This window comes from Catharus ustulatus, chromosome 14 (assembly GCF_009819885.2).
Source record: "Catharus ustulatus isolate bCatUst1 chromosome 14, bCatUst1.pri.v2, whole genome shotgun sequence".
In the NCBI taxonomy this organism is placed as follows: Eukaryota; Metazoa; Chordata; class Aves; order Passeriformes; family Turdidae; genus Catharus; species Catharus ustulatus.
In genome coordinates this window covers 8827208-8852851 of record NC_046234.1, presented here as the reverse complement: position 1 = coordinate 8852851, position 25644 = coordinate 8827208, and the positions used below count along the sequence as shown (strand labels likewise).

General features: G+C 42.4%; 1 protein-coding gene across 2 annotated transcripts in view; it reads left to right on the top strand.

Annotated features, from left to right (window-relative positions):
- The first annotated feature begins 1174 nt into the window (after positions 1–1174).
- Positions 1175–25644, top strand: part of GAB3 (GRB2 associated binding protein 3) — a 65028-nt gene continuing 40558 nt past the window's right edge. For both annotated transcript variants that reach the window (XM_033072350.2, XM_033072349.2), the window contains exon 1: positions 1175–1360. In XM_033072350.2, coding sequence (XP_032928241.1) covers positions 1289–1360 — 72 coding nt within the window. In that variant the 5' untranslated portion in view covers positions 1175–1288. The remainder of the gene's footprint in view (positions 1361–25644) is intronic.

Below are 25644 nucleotides of genomic sequence, written 5' to 3'. Positions count from 1 at the left end.
AATAAGTCACAGTTTAAAAAGTCTTCTGAAAAATGAGCACAGACTGCCCTGTCCTTGAAAAGGCAGGAGTTTCCCACCCTGGAAAGAGGCATAAATTACAAGGATATCAGCAATATTATGCACTCTCTGGGCATATTTTTAAGTTGTGACAGTGGAGTGGCAGTCTCTTTGAAGTCACTTTCTGAAAAAGTATGTTTCTAAAAAATCTGCGATGATGTGAGCAGAAAAATCAAGTTAATTCCTACTAAATGCTACTGGAAAACCAATAACGAAGTTTGTTAAATGTCGGAAGCTGTAGCGGAGTTTTCAGTGGGGACTGACCCCACTGGCGCTGGTTTTGCCTCCCGCTCCGGCCAGAGCCCTTCTCGTCCCGCGGGGACTCACAGGGACCTCCGCGCTCCCCGCTGCCCCCGGCGCTCCCGGCTGGGACAGCCGGCACCCCGGGCTGCAGGGACAGCAGGGACAGCCGGTATCCCCGGGCTGCGGGCACAGCAGGGACAGCCGGCACCCCGGGCTGCACGGACAGTCGGTATCCCCGGGCTGCGGGCAGGGACAGCCGGCACCCCCGGGCTGCAGGGACAGTCGGTATCCCCGGGCTGCAGGGACAGTCGGTATCCCGCGCTGGCCGGGCGGGCGGTGCGCGGAGCCGCGGTGCCGCTGCCGGCGAGCCCGGCCGCCCATCACGTGCTCGGTGTGTTGCATTGTGCTGGCGGCGGAGGGAGGGCTGGCCATGTCACTGATCAATGTCATGACTTCTTCCGCGGGCTGGAGCCGCAGCAGAACGCAGCTGAAGGAAGCTGATTGCCGCGGGTGCGAACTGCCTGGGAACAATACACAAAGACGCGCACCCGCACGGGCGGGCACACGCCCGCACACACCGGCGCACACACGGGCGGACACGGCACGCACACGGCACAGCCAGGCACACGCGGACGGGCGTGCACACACTCATCCAGGCACACACACTCACATCCCGGCACACGCATCCCGGCACACTACCCGCACACACCCGCACGGACGGACACACACCCGCACACACACACCCGCACGGACGGACATACACCCGCACACACACCCGCACATAACAAGCACACACACACATAACAAGCACACCCGCACATAACAAGCACACACACATAACAAGCACACCCGCACTTAACAAGCACACACACACACACACATAACAATCACACCCGCACATAACAAGCACACCCGCACACACCAAGCACACACGCACTGGCAGCCCGCACCCTGGCTCCCGCTCCGCCGCTCCGCGCCCGGGGGGAAGATGAGCTCGGGGGACGTGGTTTGCACTGGATGGCTCATCAAATCACCCCCCGAGAAGAAACTCAAGAGATACGTAAGTGCAGAGGCTTTTCTGGTATTTTTTTTCTCGCTAAAGGGATTTCGGCATGCGGTCGCTGTCTGGCTCTTCCTTTGAAATCTCTCGCCCGTTTCGGCTTAACCTTGGACCAAAACAAAAAGACTTCCAAGTCTATGCGCTTATGGAGTATTTTAGTTTCCACCGACATTCTTGTGACCTCTGGAATTAACCTTTCCCGGCTCGTAAGATTGTAGTACTTCAGCTGTTATGCAATATATTTTAGGTTAAAAACCACATTTCGGTTTCAGTTAACGTTGCCGTAACTAACAGAATTGTTGTAATAGAATTGCAGATGTCACTTTTCCAGGGACGGACAAAACCACACTAAAAAGAAAGGGGGAAAAAACCCAAATCCAAACAGCCAAAATTCTAATAATTTAAATTCTGAGGCTTGGCTTTGTTAAGATGCTCTGTAATTTCTGTGACACTTGCTAAAGACAACATATGCAATAGTTTTATTTACCAATGCCAGATGCAGTTGATAGGAGCAAGCTTCAGAAAGCTTTTTGCTCTGTGATAAAGAGGTGCTGGAGGATGCTGTGCTGTAAGGTTCCTGATAGCTGAGAGGTGAAGGGGGCTGGGGAGAAGTGAGCCCTGCATGGAGATCTGCAACTGCACTATGGGGCCCCCTCGTTTCATTCTCTATCTGCTTGGCTTGCCTGTTTGTCTAAGCTAAAAAATAATTTTAAAAAAGAAAAATAAAAGTATGAAACTGTCTCATTGCAAGGAAGCGAGGAAAGCACTCTGAGTAGGAATAAATTACCTTTAAAAATTTGCTTGGGACAGCACTAAAAATGTAGGCCCCTCATGGGCCATTTTGCATACTCATTTGTGATGGTTCTTCATTAGGCATGTTGTTATGTTCTGCTGTGACACTTTTGGCATCGGTAATACCCGTTGAGTCATGCCCTTCTAACCTGACTTCCCCTAGAGCTCTGCACCGTACTCGAAGGATGCCACTGGCCGTGTCTGTGGCACCCTGAGCTGCATGCACAGCTTACATCATTTGTCATATTCACTTCTGTTTATCAGCATTTTCTCTGGAGTGCTGATGTTAGCTTTTCCCAGTAATATGAGGCATAACTGTCTTGTGGAAGAATATGGTGGATATAATTTGGTAGTGTATTTTTTTGTTTGGCTAAAAACTAGCAGAAATTATAATTTTCTGATGTTGGGATTATTTTTAACTTATTCTGAGACAGAGTTTCTTCCTGTAGACCACAATACTGCATTGAAGTGGCTGAATATTTGCCTAGTTCAGTTAGCATTTTCCAATTCTAAAATAACCACTGTGATGTGTCTCACAGAAGCTGCAAATAAATTATGGGCATCTCATTTTTGCTGTATTTTGTAATGAATGTACTAATAGCACTGTATGGCAGGCACAGTGTAAGAGCCACTGATTCACCTGGTATCATTAGTAACTCTGCCAGGGAAGCTATTTTTGATGACTCAATATTCGAAAAAGAGCAAAGTAGAGAAAACAGAATGTAATAAAGCTGGGATTTGAAAGCCCCCATTATACAGTCAAGATAGTAGTCACAAGAGGGGCTCTGATGAGCTCACAAGGCTACTTGCAGTGTGCTCTGCTCAGATTTTGCACTACAAAACCAGGGGAAATTTAGTCTACATTATTCTCCAAACATCAACCGCTAGATTAGCAAGATCTCTGCAGATTAAGCTTTGTTTTCTGGTTAGGAGGATAAGGTAGTGCTTTGTCCATAATAAAGCAGAAAGAGATCTGATGCAAGTACATCAACGCTTAATGTCCTTTCTCATATGGCTGGTTACACAGTGGATGCTACAAACCAAATGGAAATTTTCTCTCACCTGTTGTAAACTACTTTTCTCCTATTTTTCGTAGAATTTCATCAGCAGGGCAGCTCATGCATCTTGCACTGGGGTAGCAGATAACTCAGGCTGAACCACAGTGATTGCTTCAAAACAACAGAGTTTTAAAACAATGACTGTTCAAACTGACTTCAGTAGGTGTCAAGTGTCAACCGCTTACAGGAGAACGGCGTTGGCTCTGCTTCTGAACTGACAACACACATAAATGCCCGAGTTCAGCACCACCCTTTGTGTGCAGCTGGAAAAGCCCATGGTCTGAGCCGAGCTTCCAGCGAGCTTCAAGTGCCAGCTTGGCCTGCTGCTCTGGGGACCTCTGGGACACTGCCCAGCCTCCTCTGCTCTCATGGGCTTGTCTCCCAGTTTACGTTTGCCCGAGTTCAGCATCCGACTCTTGTAAGATCTGACTGGAGGGTCCAGGGTTTTACACACAGATAGATTCTTAATCCTGCATCTATTAAATCTTATCATTTAATTTCAATGGAATATGTGGTTAAACAATCAGACAAAGAAATGAATTCAGGTTGTGAGATTGGGAACTGCAACAGTCCCGCTGAAGCCACTGGGAATATTTGCAGTGTTTATGAAATTAAACAAATTAATCTTTCCAAGACTAGAGCCTAAAGAACAAAGTATACGTTCATTTATATTTGTTCTCTGATGAAAGCAGTTAGGTTTTCTATGCATAAACAAGCCAGAATTTGCCTGCAGGTAAGCAGAACATTTTCAAAACTTTGAAAGTGAAAAGCAGGTGTTAAGAGTCTATCTTTTTCCTGTAATGTCTTACAAAGCCGATGCTCTTAGTAGCACTATTCTTAGAAGTGTCTTATCATTCCCTAACAAAGGCTGCTCTCATGCATGTGCAGGAAACGAACATGAGATTAATTACCCAAGTGTAACCTTCTGTAAAAACAGAGAGCTTAATACTAAACACAAAGAATTCATTAGCAAGCACAGGGAGCTTTGCTACAGCAGGAAAATACTTCACTAGTGATTTAACGGCATGGACAATGCTTTTCTCTCAATATGATACTTGAACCATGAAACCACCATGTCAGCCAATCTATAGAGGCAGTTGTGCAAGGACTCTCCCAGGAGACTATTTGGTGTGTGTTGCAGTTCTTTGTCCTCTAAGTGTGACCCGAAAGCTGTGCTGCTTTCATTTCCCCACTCGGTTCCAGCTTTTCTCACCAGCCAGGTCTGCGTGGGCCTGAGGGGTGCCAGGGAACAGCCAGAGCTGGGGGAACCTGGCTATGGGGCAGGAGACAGAGAGGAAGAAGCTGCTAACAAAAACCAAGAAGTGGTGGTGATGGAGGTGAAGTCCATCCTGCTCTAGACCAAAAACATGAAAGTATCAGTCATAACTTGACATTCAGCCCCACAGGAGGAAAAACCACTGAAGATTTTTGCTGTTGATGTTAGTGGATCAGTGAATACCGGGCTGTGTTGGAAATAAGATGTAATGGGGGAATGTACTTCAAATTTGATGGGTTTCAGGGTTCCTTATATTGGTGCTGAGTACATCCATCCCAATTCTGTAATGTCAGCATTGAATAGCTGGCTCCTGCATAGTTTTCATGTGGAAATAGACCTGATTGCTGACTGTTATTATTTGTTGTTTATTTATTGGGGGAGGTGGAGGGAAAGAATGGTTTCATGGCTTTGAAAAAAAGGACTTAACACAGAGAGCAAAAAGTCACAAGGAAAAACAATATAGAAGATGGCCCAGAGAATGTCTAATTAAATAAGAGATCAGTGCTATTGAGAAGACACATTGCTCATGTGCTGACAAGGAGGAGGAGATGGGATTTTTAGCACACAGCTAATTGCAAACTCAATCTCCTCGAATCCCTGTCCCATTGTTTGTCACACAAGTGTGGAACAGCAGCAGTAGCTCCTCTGAATGCCCTGCCAATGTTTACTTGCTGTTAGTGTTAAGTTAGGTGGTTTGCAGTACAGATGCTTGCTTGCAGTGAGTCACTGCAGCTCCACATAAATCAACATTATGCAGCTGTACCCCAGCTGAAGAGCTATTTTAAATCTTCAGTACTATACAAATTGATGAGGGAAGACCACTTGCTCAAAAAAGGGCAAGTTTCCCACTTCATTTGAGTGACTGATTTCTTCAGACATTGTTGAAAATCAAAATTCCTTGTCAGCATATCTAGAACAAGAGTCCCAAATGGACTCCATATTAGAAAATAAAGCTTTGTGCTTCCTCCCGCACTTCTTCCTGGAATGTCTGGTCTGGGAAGACAAACAGAGGTGTAAATTAATGTATCCCATGGCAAAAGCTGGTGGAGCAGTGCTCTTTGCTGCTGTGTCTGTGTGTGGGGCAGTAAGTGCTGCCAGAAGGGCACAGCAGAGCCCAGCCCAGCATCTCTGACCGTTGGAGGATCTGCCAGGACCCAACCGCAGCACACCAAGGCTGGGGGTTTAGAAGATAAGAGAATCTAGGCGACTTCTCCATTTTTAGCTGAAGTTCTGGTATTTATCAGGAGAACAAACAGGAAGTTACTAAGAAGAAAAAGTAAAGTAGAATTATGGAAGAGTTTGCTCAAGTAATAGGAACAGGAGTCACAGAGCACTGCGAGGGGCGTGTGGGATGGATAGCATCTGCTCTGATCCCGTGCTGGGCTGCTATCACCAGAGCACCCTGCCATCCTCCCCTGAAAGAAACACCCAAGTGCTTTGTGAGATCAAGTACTTCTGCTGGTTTGGGGCTTGGGGGAAGTTTCTGAAAAAATTATCCAGAAGAAACCCAAATTTAATTTTTATCCTTAAGCCTTTTTATTTCCAAATGCTTCTTAGAAAGCCTCACCTCTTGAGTCCTGTCCCTTTTGAACAGAGAATTCTGACCACCATTTATACTTTCCTGGGATAAATATCCCGAGCCCCCTGAGTTTATTTAACCAATTTGCACAGGTTTTGTAACTGTGGTTTGTAGGCTGGGTGGAAGTAGGAGTCATGTGGGGTGCAGAAAGTTGTCAGAGCCTTTTAGCTCATTCCAGTTTTAAGTTTTGTCCCTATATTTTTTTCATTTTAAAATTCAGTGTATATTCTATCTATCTGGTTTTTATATTAAAAAAGAGCTGAATTTTGAGAAAATTAAGGCTTTTAAACAGAAGTTCCTGTGTGGCAGTCTACATGTTCCCTTCTCTGTAAAATCATGTCCAAATTAATACAATTGAACTCAAGGCAGGAGTTTCCATCACTGGAAGTAAGCATTTGTTATTAGCTATGTGCAAATAAGACCTTGTTTTGGTAGGTTAAATGTGATGTTTATTCTAGAGCGTTTTCTTCCATTTTAACAATGTTTTGATAGTTTAAATGCAATGTTTAAAGAGATAGGTTGACTTCTAAGAAAGAAATAATTTCTAAAAAACACTGCTGTTCTTGGCAACCTGTGTATCAGAATAATTTCCCTTGAACTATTTATTTGGGTGGAGCCATAATAGTCCTGAAGCCCCAGCTTAATCTTTGACTGCATGTTTTCAGTGCACAGGAATGTCCAGCTATTGGTTTCTGTTCAAAACAGAAACCCTCAAGTTATCAGGTCTTTGCATTCAAAAATAGAGCCTTAAAAAAAATTTTAGTTTGAAATAGAGAAGGAAATGTTAACTCAAGTGGTAATTAAACAAGTGATGAAGTCAAACATGGTTCAGAGGAAAATGTGTTACAAGTCATACTTTGGTGAAGTCTTTGTTGTAGCATGAAATCTATGGAAATATGGATAAATACATCTACCAATGATGCATCGAAGTGCTATGAATATTTGTTATGAAATTTGGTAGGTTTTCAGGGAAAGGGAAAAGTTTATGCCTAAAATGTTACTTGTTAGAAAAACAGTAATTTTATTTGGATTTTTTGTCCTTTTTATTTGATTTGGAAATGAATTAGTAATGTGATCAGACAAAGAAAAAATGCCAAATAAAATTTGCATGTCAAAACATTACTTCCAGCCAGATAAAATACATTTTCTTCTCTCTCATTTAATTGTTAAATAAAATGCAATACTTAACACTTCTAAATTTTTTTCTGCTTTACAATAAGATCCTTGACTTGTTTCAGTTTGTGTTGCATCAGGAAAATAAACAAATAAACAAGCTAACAAACACATAGCCATGCAAAACTCAGTTTTAAAATCTGCTGCAGCTTAGCATTTGTTCAAAACAAACCAAAACTGCTGCCTAGTCTTTGTGCCAGAAAAATGCTTCCTTTCTGAGGCTACTTCATTCATAGCTTTGTAATTGTTAGAATGAGACAACTGTTCTTAGAGATTTTGTTATTCCCTTCCCTCCTGATGCCAAAAACCCCACCTGACCCCTGCAGTCAAAACTGCATTGTAGCTTTCCACAAAAGCCCTGAACAGCACATTTCAGGTATCCAGGATCCCTTTTCACAGAGCATTTTACAAAAAGGCAGTAAAATGTTGTTATTAGTATGGATTTGAAATTACTTAAATGAGAGTGTTGATTTAAACCGAGCTTAGATTGTCACATTAAAGGTTTTGGCGCATTTTTGACAATGCTTTTTTTAAAAGACCATACTTTCTGTAAGGCCTGTTAGTGATAAATACCCATCCTGTGCCCCCTGTGGGTTATGTATTCCTATTTCTGTTGTACAGAATAATGGACATAAGGCGACTCTTTCCGACTTTGAACTGTTGTAATGTCAGCAGAGCACGTAGTTAGTGAACAATCTGTTTTTACATACCAGACTTGCAAACTGTTTGTAGAAGTTCAAGGTTTTTACAGTTGTGAAGCCATTTTTTCAAGCTGCCAAGGAGAAGCCAATAGCTCAGAAGAAGCATGAGCTGTGTTTTACTCGCAGGCTTTACGAACCTCCCAAAGTGCTGGTTTGTGAACCCTGGGAAAGGCAGCTCTGTGTCCTGCTGGAAAGCTGCACCTCCAGGGGCTGGGGCTGGCTCCAGGAGAGCCCCAGCACTCAGAGGTGACTGAGCTGATCACATCGCTGTGGCAAGAGAAGGAACATCTGAAGAGATGCCAGCTGGGTTTACAGTAACTGTGGGGAAACAGTTTCAGGAGAAGTGATACACTCCTTCACCGAGTGTTCCTGCCGTTCCAGCTACAGCATCTGCACTGTTTACTGATATTTACAGTGGAAGCTTTGCAAACTTAAGAAGTTTTATTTTTGATAAGTTCAACATTCTGAACCCATTCTAAGAAAATAATTGCATTCTCACTGAGGCTTTAGGTTTAAAAATAAGAAGCACTCAAGTAGCTGAGGGAATTGGGTTTTTTGAGATTTTCAAGTGCTTTGCTCCCACTGAAAAAGGGTTTGCAACATGTTCCCACTAGGTCCTTCCCTGAATTCAGAGTTACTTCTACAGGTCTTGGCCAGTTTTCTTCACTTTTCCCAGTAAAACAGTGAGATTTAGACTGTCAACTAAAAATGGGACTGTTTCTCCCGTTACTCCTGCTACTGTTACACTTCATACTTTTCACATATTCCTTTTGAACAGATAACTGAGTGTCACATCAGCCTTGAGCTATAGATTATAAAATAATGGTGAACTGTTTTTGAAAAGTGATGGAAAACCACCAGCTAAACCCCATCATTATTTCAGAATCCTCCCCAAACTCCTGCTAAATAGTCAAGCTGAAACATCATTAAGACAACCAAACAGAAAGATTAGGGGACAATCAGAGTGGCATAGGAAAAGCAGGTTTTGAGGTGGTAACTCTGCTTTGGTTCTCTTGTGCATCCCTCTCCTGGAAGCTTAATAATTCTGTTATTTAAGGGGGATAAGAGAGAAGCATTTATTGAAATGTTACTAGACTGCAATGCTTTAAGAGTTTTAATATGTTCATATGTTCTTTTTTTTGCTGTGCTTTTTTTTCAAATTCACAACTGAAAGTACTGTTGCTATGTTACTGTAATGGTGTGTGGGCTGCTAAATAAATAGAGGGAGTTTAGTCCATGCCAGAAATAGAAAACCAGGTCAAAGGTGACATTTGGGACATGTTGGGAAAAAAAAAAAAAAAAAAAAAAAAAAAAAAGAGGCTATGTAGTTATTTGTTTTCTTCCTATTATTCTCCTTGGTCTCATTAACCCTCGACTACTTAGAAGGAAATTACAACAGAATTTCTGAGCATGCCAGAGTATAAAAACGTGACACCTTGGCAGTTCTAAGTCTTATGGCTTTGTTCTTTGCAAGATCAAGTTCACACAGTAAAACAGTGGCACCTCACACTCCAGTGAACTGAGCAGGTACTTGGAGGTATCACAGGACACAGGGACCGCTGAAAGTTCACTCTGCAAAGGCGCGCGCAGACGGGAAAATCTGTCAGAGGGAGCAAGCTTTGAGGGGAAAAAAAACAGGAAATTTGAGTCCATTGTCTTTTTTGGGGTAGTCTGGCAGGTTCCCAAAGACTACATATACAAAAATGTGCTGAAGCTCTTTGTGAGTAGCCCCAGGTACCTGCCTGGCCCTTCAGCTGCCTGAACATCTCTGTGAACGTGCACGAGAGTAGGGTCATTTCATCCTCCTCTGCTGCCTCTGCTCCTGCTGTACCTTGGCACCATGAGCTCTTGTTCGAGCTCCAGGGGCTGATTCAGTAAATGGGGGGCACTGCAGATCACTTAGGTGAGAAGTAGAGCCCAGCCCTCCCTCCACGCACATGAGCTAAGGCAGAAGCACCCTTGTCCCAGGAATGAGCCCAGCAAGCTCCTTACTTGCAGAGGGAGGCCTCTGACTTTATTCCCAAGATGTTATGGCAGATGCTAGCAGCTCAGGGCTGTGTTCCTTGAGCACCAAACTCCTCACCCTCCCAGCACCACCGTGGACAGGCAGTCTGACCTGATGGTCCTTGCCTTTGGCTCCAGGACTCCCGGGAGCATCAGGAGCTCCGAGCCCACAGCAGAGCAGCTGGAAGCTGCCAGACCTTCCCCTAGCAGGAGGTGGGACATGGAATGCCATGAGTTAATTTAGCAGATTTGTAATTAATCTGGAAGATTTTCTCTTTAAAAATATATGTTTACTTATAAACAAATTCATGAGTGTGACATATGAGGTCTCTAATTTCTTTGTGTGTTAGGGAAGAAGCCCACAGCAGCAACCTTAACCAGTTCGGTGCATGCAATCCTATTAGAGATTTCTTGGTGTTATTTTTGTAGTTCCACAAATCTGTTACTTTTCTGCAAACAGACAAGTTCTCCCTATGCAAGAGACCTTTGAAGCGTTCCTGAAAATCCCACATTTAGCATAAAATTTATAGAAGAGGATTAAATTAGACGTACAAAGACAGCCAAAAATGCAGCAAGTCTTGATCCTAAATTGCACAAGGTTTAAAATTTTCTTTGTTTAACCCTTCTTGAATGAAGGGATAGAACTTGAATGATGAAGAGCATTTCCTGATATGATGGATGTGAATAGCTGGTTTAATAAGATGCTTTCATAATTTTTAGCCCCAAGCCAACCCCTAGTGCCTTAGACCTTGGAGTGTGTCTGACTTTCTGTGTCAGAAGGCCAACAAGTAGTTTAGGACTCATCTGGCTTGTTTATTTACTTTCATCACAAGTTAGCTGCTGCAATTGGTTGTTTTCTATCAGCCATTATTCAGCCTCACACTGAAGGAGAGGGTGTTAGAGGCTTTCTTGTCCCCTGTGGAGTTCAAACCCTCATTTGGACTCTGTCAAATCCTTTTCCCTTGCCAGAGATTGCATTTATCTCAAACCCTTAAGTGCAATTACTATGATTAATCTCTCTTTGGAGTGAATAAGATTTTAACAGGCATTTTCTCCACAGAAGTCTGCAGCTGGGAGAAGAGCAACCTACAACCTGTCCTTTCCAGGGCAGTGTTACATATGCCCAACAAACTGCCCAGTTTTAACCTGCAACAGCAGCATTGCTAAGTGGAGTGAAGGATAATTATGCCCTCTGCAGTTCTGTTATGTTGTCCTCCTAAGGAACCTATTTGGGTTTCATTATATTTCCAGGTCCTTGAAATGATCTTCTAAAACTTGTAAGCTTGTTCTGCTGGTTGGTAGATTAAAGCAGTTTACCCATTAGAGCAGTCTAGATGGGCTGCAGGGATGTTTGCCTGTGCTCTTTGTTGGGGCAAACAGCTTGATTGTTAAACTGGATGAAATTGTGCCAAGGCACAGAAACTCCCAGAAGCTGGGAGACATGGACAGCTTTCAGAAAAGCTGTAGCTAACTGGATGAAGATTAAGCATATTTGCATTGCTGCTCTCAGTCACTACAAATTCCCCTCACTGTGGCACTTACCTTGTCGTGGGGTCAGAGATGCTTTAGTGAAACTTGCCATTTGAGAGCAGGTGACACAAGTTTGGGAGGTGAAGAGTCAAGGGGAGCTTGTGTGGAGCTGTGCAGTCCTTTCCAGAGCACAGCAATGGAGAGGGGTAGTCATAGAGATGCACTCCAGTGACAGGTCTGAGGAATGATTTGCCTGTAGTTTAGCAACCTCAGTTATGTGAAGACATCAGCAGTGGTGGCTCTGATTCTGATATGCTCAGAACTCAGCATGCACCCACAGACAGGTTTCAGTTTGACTTGTTTCTCAGGTTTACTGGATTCAGAAATGGAACTGGGATCTCTGTATGAGCGTAGTGTTGTAGATTTTAGTTCAGAGCCTGGGTTTTTTAAAGAAAGCAGGTGTTTTATGTGTCATCTATGCATATGAATAAAAGATAAGGAGCAAATGAAAGCGCTCAGATGTAAGACCTTATACTATTAACAGGCATAAAGCCTAAGATCAGTTTGTAGGGCAGCTGGTCACTTCTGTCCAGCTCAGGTTGCTGCAGTCAGAGTACCTGCTTTGAGTGGAAACATGGGTGTGCAGAATCACTCCAGATTCAGTTCATGGCACACAATCTTCACCGCTCCTTGCTGGGATAACAAGAAAAGGCACATGAGCCTGCACAGCAACAGCAGAAATGAAATATGGTGTTGTAGCACATCTATATATATGCTATGCCATCTAGCATTAGACTTTTCCCTTCCAGAGTCAAGTGCACCCATATAGAACAGAAAGGCCAAGGGAGCACTGGCTTTAATGAGCTGCTGGAACGGACAGTTGCACAGTTGGACTGAAGGGTTAGGTGTGAAGATTTAATTTGCCTTTATGAGTTTGCACAAATCTGTTTGGAATGCCTCTTTGTCCTCTCTGGAAAGGTTTCATGTACAAAGGACTTAGACTCATCAGAAGAAAAAACCCCTTAAAATAGAAATGGCACAACGTGTTGTTTAGCAAAACAGGAGCTTAGAGAGAAACCAGAAGCTAAACAAGGTAGTCTCAAATTCTAACCCATTATGACCATATTTATGGGGAACATTTAAATTATCTGAACTGTTTCCGTACATATTCTTTATTCCTTACTAGTCACAACAGTACCTTGTGACTGGTGATGTCTCATTGCCTTTAAACACTGGGCTTGAATGTCAGGTTGAGGCTTTTTTCTTTAGCTTTTCTATGATTTGGCTGAATGCAAATCAAGCACAGAGCCATGGTCCTCAGCAACAAGGGAAGAGAAAAGCAGGTTGGAGAATTTTGCATCCCAGTGGAAACCCCCAGATCTGCCAGTGTTATTAGAGCTCCTGGTAGCTCCAGTGACGCTGGGAGATGTGGTACAGGAACTGCAGCATTTACCAGCTTGTGATTGGAAACTGGAGGCAATGAATGGATATGAATGTGTTCAAATGCACAGTTTCAGTTCATTTTGTGTAACGTCTCACTCACAAAATTTTCCACAAAAAGATATTTCAGCCAGATAGAATTATGGTGAGAAATAAAAGCAGAGTTGCAGAGAAATTGGTAACTTCTTAAAAAGAGTAAATTCACTGAAACATCTCACTTTCTATTTGAGAGATTAAATCTGTGTGGTGCAGCCATTTTTGCTTTGCCTGGCATAAGATTTGCATGACTCATGGCCAACAGTATGCTGGGGACCTAGAAATACAGAATGCAAAAACAGATCCTGGCTGCTGGCTGGGGGATTCCTGCACCATCTCTGAAGTGATGACTCTTTGATGGGGCAGCACACAGAGTGAAGCCAAGTGCATGTAATGCTTCTCCCTGGGTGAGGGCATTGATCTGAGGGGTAAGAGACAATGCAAGGCTGCCAAACACCTCCTGTCCTAGCAGCCAGTCCCAGCTGATGAGGAGGGATGATGTAATGGATCAAGCAGGAGAAGATTTGCAGTGAAGAGGGTGTAAGATTTGAAAGGCTGCACACAGGAATGAGGAGTTGCAGTCCTAATTCGAGTACCAGCAGCTCAGCAGATGGCCCAGCAGATGAGTTGCTATGCACCATGGCATGTGTGAGAACACAGAATCACAGAATGGCTTGGGTTGGAAGGGACCTTAAAGATCATCTCATTCCAGCCCCCTGCCAGCATGCCACCCACTAGATCAGGTTGCTCAGGGCCCCATCCAACCTGCCCTTGAACATTTCCAGAAAAGAGGCAGCCACATCTCTCTGGGCAGCCTGTTCCAGTGCCTCACCACCCTCTGAGTAAGGAACTTCTTCCTAACATCTAATCCTAACACGAGAGTGGTGGTGAGGCTCCAGCAGGCACAGAGCCCTGCCCTGTGCATGGTACAGGGTACCATCAGATGTCATAGTCCTTACGCCAGCTGTGCCCTCCATCCCCCCCAGGTGCCTTCCTGGCTTGCACACCGAGCTTCCCACAACAGTGTTTCATTTTTCTGTTCTGTGTTACCACCATTTCCTCCACCACGCTTTGTCTTCCCTCCGCACAGAGCAGAGCCCGTCTCCAGCAGTGGAGGTCCTTGCCAGTCACAGTGACACCAGAGCAACATCACTGACTTCTCCTGCCTGAGACAGCAGCTCTCTGGCTGAGCAAACTCCTCTTGAGGGGGAAAACCTCATGCTTTGGGCCACAGAACAGCCTTGCTGGCATGTGTTGGGGTTATTTCCTACAATTCCAGTTCTTCCAGCAGTGAGGTGTAGCGGCCAGAGATATTTCATGTGCATCCTATGTGGCTTGCACCTCCCCTAACAACTTCAGCTCTTTGGGAGTTTTAGGAAAAGAACTTCAGAAAATCTTGAAAAATCTCTAAATCTCTGTTTAACAGCTGGACAATTTTCTTTGTGCAGAGGATCTGTTTTCCTGCTTGCTGTTTGTGAGTCCTTAGGGCTCCATTTGCAAACCACTTAAGGCTAGATCCAGGAAAAAGCATTTTTACCCCTAATAGCTTAGAGTGGCCATCAACACCTCACAGTCACATTGTGATGCCACTCAGCATACCCGTGTTAGAAGCTTCTTTTTTTTCCTGCCTGTTAATTCAGAGCAATATATTCCTGTGGGAAATTCCAATAATCCATGCTTAGTATACAGCAAAGATCTGCTTCAGTAACCAGTTTGTGTGTGTAACATTGATAAAATGATTGCCACTGACTTGTTCTAAGAAGCTCCATTTCCAATGTAATGTGCAGGAAACCCACATAGATGTATTATGATGCATAAATTCAAATCACTGTAATTAGGCTGATAAACATCTCGGATATTCTTGGGCTGAGCGACATCTTTTTTCTTTAACTGTTTCCGGAGCAATATAAACTAAACTGGGAGCAGTGTTCTTTTTATCAATATCAGAGCTTTCCCATGGCATACTTGTGCTAGCAGATACATGGCAGCTCAGCTATGCCAGTAAAAATGCAGACAACCCTTTGATTCGAGCAGCAGCAACACAAGCAGTGGTAATCCCTGATTTCCCACGCACTATCCTGTCAGATTCCTTTTGCTATCTCCAAGTCTTAAGAGCATAGTTCAGGTTTTGTGTCTCCTTTGTGCTTGGTGTATTTACTCAAATTGCAAACAAAGAGATTCTTTAATCCCTCCTATTTTTACTGTGGTCCCTTGGAGCCTGCACTTCCCAATTTACTAAGCTCATCCAAGGGTGCTGTTAGCCCATCATGGGAACAGTAATTTTGTGAGTCCCCAGTGAAAGTTCTTTGGACCAGGTGGTGGAATAGGTTGCATAACTGATGATATTTCACTACTGGACCTGTAGAGAGTGTCTAGCAAGGACAGTGTTCTGATTTTCCATAATTAAATTCTGTATATACAGAAGCCAACCAACAATAAAAATTCCAGGTATCTCTTCACTGTTTCTACAATCGGACTCCCTGAAGTATCTCAGCATAAGGACTATGACATAAAGTGCAAAGTTTTAAACTAGTAAAGGGAAAACTTAAACATCATGATCACTTGTCTTTTTGTAAAGAAGCAGAAGAATATTAAAATCTATGCTATGCTGGCTCATTTAAAAAAAAAATATTTTTGGGGGCATTGTGTATGCTTACAATAAAACAGTTAAGTAAGAAAATGTGAAATTCACTATGAGTTTTGCTAACTTTTTTTGTTCATAACATACTTGTGCAATAGCGTAGTCAGAATTCAATAATCAAAGGATGTTTCCTCCATGCTTAACCCTTAGTGGCTGTCTGGAAAACTGTGTGTTCCTTGAATTCTCTCAGATCCAGTCCAGGGCTGCCTGACTCGTCCATGGGCTTCCATGGTGGAAGCAGACCTGGCAGTCATGTTTCTGCTAAAGACGCAGGAGTGTCCAGAGCAGCAAAGGGAAATGCCCAAGGGCTGGAAAAAAGTCTTATCCTTTTGTGGAAAGATCTTGTAGAAAGCACAAACTGCTTGTGGCAAGGGCTCTGCCAGTGCAGATACCCTTTCTGGTGTAGCAACTTACTTGAAAAACTGTCTAAAACCACCAGTTATCACTCTGCTGGTGGAGGGTGTTGCCTCTTCTGTTCCCAGTAACAGCTCTGAGCTGTGGCTGGGGTCTGTTCTGGGAACAGGCTGCAGGCACTCTCCTCAGTCAGCAAATACCAGAGCCCCAGGGCAGGGACTCCACACCAGGGAACCGGGAAATGGGGACATAACCAATGCCTCTTGGTAATCCAGCTGTTAAAAATAAATGTGGACTTGACAAACTTCTAACCAAACACCTGTTAGGTGAGAAGGTAATGTGATGATAGCACTCAGCTTCTATGGTCAGGGTACAGCTGTGGGAAATGCTGGGGAGATCTCAGCTGAGTGGAAAGAAGAGCTGAGGTAGTTATCTAAATACAGGAGGCCTTGGCAGCTTTGGTCCCTGTTCTTTTGAAATCCATGTTTCACAATGTAATACATTTGACTTACTGTTATTACTCTATTTGCTCAGGTTTTTTGGTGAAAATACCATTAACTACTAACAGTTCAGTGGAATGAGTCCAAGAGTGGTGTAGTGCATTTAGTGATTTCAATCCTGAGCCTGTAATTGTTCTTTCCTGTATATAATGCTGTTGGGAAAAACTCTTAGTTTCCCAGTGTCAAGCCCTTGATTATCAAGAACCAAGCCAGAAGCAGAGAACTTTGGAGGAGATTGTTAGGCATCAAAGTCAGTGGTAGTAAATCTCTGTGGAAACAGTGCTCAGCTGCAGCTGGGGGTCTTCCCTTCCATCCCATGGCTGTAAATGCAGAGCTGGTGCTTTTTGCCTGTGGAAAGGCAAGGCAGAGCCTCCAAATCTATGCTCAGGTACAATCCATGCTCAGCTGTGTCTGTCAGGGAACTCTGGAGCAGTCAGGACAGAGACAGCAGCTTTGTGGTGTGGGAATGAAAGACACACTCATACAAAAAAAAAAAAAACAAACAAACAAACAAAAAAAAAAAAAACCCCACAAACCAAAAGAGTCTTACACTCAGTGCAGCCCAGGACTTGAATGTCTCTTCAGAGGCCTTTGGCTGTCCTGCTTTTGACTCTATCCAGCCACCTCCACCCCTCCCACATCCCTCTTTTGGTGGTTCTCACAGCCAGCACTCAGCATCCATGCAGATGCTTCCCTGGCCCATGCTAGTCCACATAAAAGTGAAGCAGCCACAGGCTTAGGAAATGGTAAACAACAAAAAAGATCTCTTCTTGCTGCTTCTGTCCCTCGAATGGCAGCTTCTGTAATCAGGGCTGTTAAGGGGGTCTTGGAACATGGTTGTATTCCTGTGAGCAGGGCTCTGGTCCTGGAGCTCTGGAAGAGCTGAGCTGTCAGAAGGTTTCTGACACAAAGAGCATGTGACACCTGTCACCTAATACTGTGAGAAAACAGGGTTTCTACCTCAGAGCTGAAGCAATGTGTGAAATTAATCATAGGTATATGTCATGGGTTCTGATTTAAATGTGCATTAGAAAGCATGCAAGCAACAGTCTGTCTCTAGAGACATTGATTCTTTGCAGCAAAGAATGAAAGTGAAAATATCCTGAAATACAATAAAGAGTGCTCTGGCCTGCAAAAATATCTGATTTTCAAACTGGATGCGAGAAGTGCTACAGGGGAGGGGCATTGGATTACTTTAGTGCTTCATTCATCTTCAGCTTTGATTGTACATTATGGGTCTGATTTTGCACATGATTTTGTACCCAAGAATAGTTTTCGTTTTCCTTTAATTGTCAAATAGGGAGAAACACAAAATCAGCCTTGGAGAAGCAGCCTTGGATTAAAAAAACACAAAGTCCTAATCCAGCTGGATTCAAGGCAATTGGATTGTTCTGCGTAATTCTAGTAAAAATTGAAATAAACCATTTTGGAGAAGAGACTGAAGTTACAGGATCAATATTAGTATTCAAAGAGATAGACAGAAATGTCTTATGGCATATCTAAAATATTTATTTTGGTTTTATTGGAAGATGACTACTCAAAATACCCCAAATTCCTAGATAGACTTCAAATTCTGTTTTAATTTTTTTTTCAATAAATCATTGTTTAAATTATGTATATTATAATCTCATGACAGTAACAGTGCAATAATATTAGTAAGCGCTATCATTCTCAACTTATTTTAAGTAATAAGGAAGTCACAGAATAAAATATGGATATCTGTGATGGGTTTAAAATTAATGCAAACCATCAGAAAGACCAGAAGCTCTTTAAGTGCCCAATTATTGTTGCAGAAGTATTCTCTTTATCTATGGGTCATGATTTCCAAGAAACAAGTGAAACATGTAAACATTTCCAAGCATTTGTCCCTTTAGGCACAGTGTGTATTAAAAAACAACAACAAAAAAATGCTTCAGAGGCTGAAAAGAAATGCTGGCCAGGGCATTTTAGACAGAAACCAATAATACCTAACCTGGTGAACAAGCAAGAAGAAAAACTTGCAAATGGTTTTATAACCTGATTCATGGAAGGTCTCCATTCAGCTGAGTTTCAAAATTAAGTTCCCTTTAAGTTTAAGGAAACTAATAGGAAACCCTCTTCTGTACCAGAATTCAAAGCAGGAGATGGTTGTGGTAATTACTGGCAAGCAAATAGTAAATAGTCTCAGAGGTGAAAAACCACAGAGCTGGAAATCTAAGCCTCTGCTAAGTTGGGTTAGATTCTGTGCTTAATTACACTGCATGAATAAATTATTGGAAGACAGTTCAAACTCTTTCAGAAGTGAAAAGGATAATGCAAATTCTTACTTTTGCAAAGCAGGTTGAAGTGTGCAAAAGAGTGTAGCATCATGACTCTGCTGCATTATTGGTTTAGAGGTGCCCTTTTTAGTAATACAGGTACAAACATCCCATTGCTCCCAGGCTAGATTGTATAAGTTATTTAAGCATCTAAATTCATTTTGTTTCCTGTGTGGGTTCCTCTGATGGTGGTTTGATCCACAATAAGAAGGTAGTAGGAGTATCAAAGATAGTCTGAGTATCCATGCTGAGAGGGTGAAAGAAAATCAGCATCACACAGTCTTTCATTGTGAGAAAGATAATAATGTTCAATGATATGAACATTAAATAATGGCACTAGCACTGTTTCCTCTGAAACAAGAAGCACATTGGAATTCCATAAAAGTCAGTATGGTTGATTTTTCTTGAAAGTCTCCTGGAACCCAGCTGAGCAAATACTGTAAGTTTTGGAGCTGCCTGGGAAAATTAATGCTTTGTGTTTCTCCTCAAGTCATCATCTGTCTAACTCTCTTCTGATTGCACACAAAAGTAGCTATGGCAGCACCACAGGGAGGACCCAAGTCAGAACAAAATTCTTTGGAATTAACACAGACCATACTCATCAGAACCCACCAATTTCATATAGTGTTGGGTGTGAAATCAGAAAGTGGCCACTGTCAGAAATTTTTCTGTCTGTTGTAATCCTTGAAATTTCCCCAAATTTGTCATCAAAATCTTCTTTGCCTTCTTTGGAAGCTTTTTTAGTATTCTTCTATATCTTACAGTCCACCTGTCTGCTCTCAGGGGTTAGACTGCTTTTTAACAAACTTCCCTGGTTTGAGACATCACATTGTATTGCTTATCTTTATCATGCACAGGACACATGACTTTGTGTATGTGTGATTATTTTTGTAACCTGCTGAAGTCAGAAAAGAATTTTTTCTCCTTGTTTCTCTGAGACTAGGATGCCATTCATTTTCCCATGTGATACTGTTTTCTCTGTTTATGGTCTTCCCTCCAAATCAGAGTCTTTACAAATGGAAGAGGCACTTCCCTTGGCATATTCCTGGGAAAGATCTCCCTGGGATTCTGCAATGACTTTTAACACAGACATCAAGACAGCACCACCAAATGATTCTTCCTGGGCATTGTAAAGTAATAAAACATATATTTTCTGCTGAGAAAAGGCTTTTCTATCTGCAGAAGGACTAGATCAATCATTAAACACTCACAAGTTCACATTTATGCTTGTCTTGTGCCATCCCTCTCAGCCTGCTTTTTAAAGCCTCCCAAAACCACCAGTTCTGGGCCAGTGCCCTCTGAATGGGCACATCTGTGCTACAGCCACTGTTAACTGTGCCTGAAAAACCTCCATAATGTCAGGGTTTAGAATCCACTCTCTTCTGGCTGGTTTAGCATCACTGTTCCTCTAACACAGATCTTTGTCCTGACTGGGGGGTATTTTACCTCCCAGCAGGCTTCATTTAAATCCAACAATTAGTCTTAGCTAACATCAGCAGCACTCAGCCCATGGGGCTCCTGCCAGCAGCACACGCTGTACATGCTTCTTGTTGCACTGGACCCTCCCAAGAAACATTTACAACCTCCTCCACTGAAAAACATGGTGAGGAAGAGTCATAAGTGAAGGAGAAGAGTAGGAGTAATTCCGCATTCAGTTCTAAATTTGTGTCAAGTGTGGGAAGAGGTTTAAAATAAGAAAAGATAATAGCTGGGGTTCTGTTGTTTCTTTCCACCTTTTAGTAAAGTCATTTTTGATCGTACTCTTTGCTTCTTTAAAAAAGTAAAATCGAGTGATGGATTTCGCTGAAGTGTTTCATGAGTTAAAATTAAACATGAAAGTTAGCAGGAGGTGTTACTTGCTCTTGCATTTAATTCTACGTTATTTTTTTCATGTCTGACCAGAAAAGGGTAGCATGCAAATGTGTCTTAGTGGTTTAAACAAATAAGCATGAAATCTAAAAAAGGAAAGCAATTACTGCTTTCTGTGTACACCACTGCTTTCATAAGTCTCTTTTGTATGTGCTGCCTGTGACTGTGACTCCATTTTTACTCAACAATATTCTGCATTGTTGGGGTAGGAGGGATCAGGGGAAGGGATTTTACTAGCTTGGTTTTCTCCTCGAAGAGAACTCCTGCAGTACTCCTCCCCTGGAAACCAGCAGGGACATGGGGAATGGCACCAGGGTAAACCTTGTCTTTCCCTGTAGAATTCCAAAGATTTGTTATTCAAAATGTCAGTTAATCCACAGTAGAAAGCTGTAAAGGTTCCAGGGTGCCCATCCCTGAATGCTCCTGACAGCACCCATGGTTTTACAGTGTCCTTTCTGTGTACTGTTCCCTGCACTATTGCTGTGAACAGCACCCACACAACACGGGCAACACCTAAAAAGAAAATCTCTTTTCTCATTCAGGGCCACACTTTTGGGTATCATGTGCAAGAATTGTCTCAGCCCATGCAGAATTTCTCTCCTCTGTGCAACTCTGGCTTCATGTCTGTAGACAGTATTTTGCACTGGAGTGTTTTAATGAAAGCCAGAAGAAGAAACAAAAACTTCATTATATTTTTTTACTTTTCCTCTTTAGTGTATTAGGTTTGGGGGGTTTTTTCAACCTTGAGATTTTGGATTTAATTTAATTTAGATCTTGTTTGGTTAAGATGAGGCATACAGCTTTAGAGAACCAGGAGCTGTCTGCAAGTTAGCTTGGATGCTCCTGTTACACATTTTGTTGCACCTTGTTCTGCTGGAAGGTTTGATGCTTCCAGATTGGTGGTTTTTTCCTTGTGGTTTGCCAGTGAATCATAAAGGTCTTGGTCCATTGTATTCTGATCTTTTTTATTTGCTGATAATAATGCCTCATGGCCCTCTAATTAACAAAATTTATTTTAAAGAAAATAAATAGAAGCGCAACTGAAGGATCAATTGTCTATCTTTAAAATATGTATTATCTGCTATAATATATATGCTTGCTGTTTGTGATTGATCTGGTTTCTCTCATAGCACTTTAGCTTTTGGATTATGTACTTCAAAAGTGTGGCTAGTGAGCCATCTGTCTTTACAATATCCTAAATAATCAAAGTAGATAGTAAATTTTGACTTGTTTTAGAGAGGGAGAGGAGTTGAAGAAACCATTGTGGTGAAGCAGCAACACAATGCAGCCTTGTATCAGCAAATGTATTTTGGTTAAAAATAAAATGTGACATTTTTGAGATGCAAGGTAATTAATTTGACTACATTATGGCTTCTTCCAGAATGAGCCTTAACCCTTCCAGCATGAAGCTGCTAATTACTGACCAGCTGAGAGTGAACTGACCACTGTTGCAGGAATAGGAAGAACTGAAAGTGTAAAGGAGGTCTGGAGCTTGAACAGTCTTTCTCCTAATTTCAGAGCTCTGACTTTCAGAGCTCTCTGAAACATATAGATTATGAATACCCAGAAAAAGAAAGATCATTCATACAGTCCATCAGCTCCCAGTGGATTTACACAGTGTGTCTGATGAAGTTCTGCTTGGGTGCTGCCTGTTGTGCAGCACTCACCTCTCTGCATCTCCCATGGAGGGGGTGAGCACTCAGCATCTGTGCTGAGCATTCCTGGGGTGGCTAGGAAATGAACTGCCCTGTTGTCCAGCTTGAATTCCTTTTCATAACTATAGGTAAAAAATAAGTGTGTGATTCAGAGCTTGGCTTCAGCTGACCCATGGGTCAACTGCTGTTGTTTGTTTTTGTAATTACTATAGTTACCCTGGAAGCACTCTGGGCATTTAGGTATTTTGACTGCCAAAGCCAGAAATAACTAGTTGGAATAAAAGTGTTAATAGTCTGATGGCTGTGTGTGGGTCACAGCCACATTGGCCTTTAGACAAAAGAGAGATTGCTCTGAGTGCAGCAGTAGAGAAAGCCCTTCCTTTCTGCAGCCTTACGCACTCATTGCAGGTCAAATTTTAACTTCCTTACTCAGAGCACAAACAGCTTTTCCATTTACACAGTTCGAGCTCCCATAGGCCAAGATCCCTTATCACAGAACCACAAAATCATTTAGGTTGGACAAAAACCTTCAAAATCATGGAGTCCAACCAATTAACGCAGCCCTTCCAAGCCCACCACTAAACTGTGTCTCCAAGTGCCACATCTGCATGGTTTTTAAATACCTCCAGGGATAGACTCCACCACTTCCAAATACTTAAGGGATCGTTTCAAGGGGTGCAAAAGCAAACTCTGCCTCACTCTCTGTGCTGAACCAGGGGAAGGCTTCTTCCCATGCAGCTCCCAGACAGAGAGAGGTTAATTGTGCTGCTGGTTTTGTATGGCATATTTGCAAATCAAAATTATTAAATGTTGAACATTCAATACCCAAGAAGACTTCTGCATCCCTCTCATGCACATGTTCATGCATGATGCTTGCTTTTCTCTTGGTGCATGGTTTTTGCTTTAGAAGAGGAAGTGCCCCTTCAGTTTCCTACCATACAAAATGTGTATGTGTTAAATACACCCTGTGAAATAGCATTTTTCTGACAGAAAATCTTCACTGTCTCTGAAGTGAGAAGGTGGTTGAATAGGAGCACTTCACTTTACTGGAGTCAAGATTCTCCTTTAATCTTGCCAGGTGCTGCTCAAACTTTGGGCAGTGAAAATGGCAGGGAAAACTTGGACAATGGCAAAAAAATAAGCAGGCTCAATTCCTCAAATTTTAGTTTCAATGAGGTCAATGACTGTTCCTGAGCTTGCTGTGAAGCATGTGCTTAAGTGCTTTCTGGAACTGGGACCTAAACTTGAAGGGCACATTATTTGGTCATGAATGATTGGACATTTTTGGACATTTTTTGGTACCCTCAGGAAACGGCCTTTGACAGAAAATCTTCTGTCAGGCTGAATTTCAGAAGTTATGTTTTGGACATGGGTGAGAGACTCTTTTCTATCTGTGCTAAGTTGCAGGATCTATGTGGCATGTTTGTTTGTTCTGTGCTCAAACAAGCCTTATCTCACATCACTTTTTATGGGATTAAGTTAGCGCTGTGAACTTCACACTTCTGCTTACAGCTCCTGCCACCATCTCTGCTCGGCAGGCAGGGCAGATCGTGTGCAGTTTGATTGTCAGGTGACAATACAGAGCTTCCTGCTCCTGAACTGGGTCAGACAATGGCAGCAAGGGGTTGGGGAACTATTATAAGACATCTACCTTCAAGACTGGGGCAGGAAGTTCTCAGCTCTGTAGCCAACCTGCTTTTTGCAAAGTATTCCAGAAATGTCATGAGAATGCACACAGACGTTCAGGATGATGTAACATTTTTGCTGATGTGAAATGTGCTTGTTGCTTTGAGAGCCTCTCAATGTAGAGGAACCGTGCAGGGCCATGGTGTGGGATGCCTACCTGGGTTTGTGTGGCAGTGCTCTGTGTGTATCAGGATTGCTGCCAGTGGCCCAAGAGCAGTGGATGGAAAAACACTTGCTTTGTGATGGGTTGCGAAACTCTAAAGATCAAGATCTGCAGTCTGAACAAGGCTGAGTAACAGGCATTCTCTTCTGGGTGTTGTTTTCCTGGTGTAGTAGAGAAAAGCCTAAGCTTACAGGGAGCTGAGCTGCAGTTTTACATCTTTTTGTGGTGTTGTTTATTTGGGGGATTTATTGCTGTTTTAGTTATGGTAAGACTGCTCTCACATCTACACACTCCATTTGGTCATTCCTGGAAGACACCTCGGTGCTGACCTACTTCACACGTGCTCATCAAAGTGTGACCTGGTCTTCTTGATGATAAAGTGGTGTTCAGGCATGTCTGCATGTTTGTTCTTAGATGAAACTCTAGGTGTGTCTGAATTGTGGCTGTAGCCACCAGCTCAGAGTCTGTGAACGCTGAGACCCCAGGGAAAACCCACGTGCATGAGAAAGACTATTAATGTGCATTATTCTCAGAGCCCTTGTGAAAACAGGTGGTAGTTGCCTGCTGTACCACAAGTAAAATAACTGAGTTCAGTCCTTGGAAATAAGGTGTGGTGAGAAAGATTAATTACTTAGCCCTCATATACCTTTTAATCTGTGGGTTAACAGATGCCCTGTGTTGTGACAGTCCATCACTGTTTTTTTGTCATACATGATTGAGGGTAGAAAAAGAGCATTGCATGCAACACCATGGATCACAGGCTGCAAGTTTTGTTCACTCTGGGAGCACTAGTACTTTTATTTTTAATTTCAACAGCTCCCCTCATGATACTTCCCCAATCTAGTCCAGTCATCCTGAAGAAACTTCCCTATAAAGAGCATTAATTCACATAGAGTAGCGTTAACACAGATTTTTGTAATAACTTAAATGAGAAGGGATAAATCTTTGAATTAAATTGTAATTTCTTAGTTTCATTTTTTGCCCCAGGTACTTTCCAATTTATTTCGTTGAAATACAGTTTCATTCGTTGATGTGCAATGATTTACCACTAAGTGGAGTTTTTAGGATAAATGTAGTGCTTATTTCTGCTAACAGACATCCTTTATCTTCATCCATAAATATCAAGGCATTGGTGTAGCTCAATATACAATTACTCATGTTCTTAATGTTACAATTTTTATGTGAAAGAGGTGTCACTGTGAAAAGCTTGCTTTCCTCCAGCAAGGATTATTTTATGTGATTTGAAACAAGCTGCATCTGAATAGAATGGGGAAAATATACAAAAACATTTAAACACTTTTGAAAAGTATTTTAAATTAATGAATTAAATTACCTACAAATAAACTAGATGGGCTTTCTTTGTTATTTTTTCACTGTTTGGGTTGCATATTTTTTTAATTAAAAAAAAAAACCTTGTTCAAATTTCCATTTTTTTGGACACTTCCTATTTAGAAAGCAGTAAGTAAAATATATGTTGGAGCCAGAATATGATGCAAACAGATAAACAGTGAAGTCCAGCACTGCTTCCTTCTGGTGCCTAAGAGACCTGCTGTGCACTGAGGCTCAAAGGCTCAAGTGTGACCCTCTTAC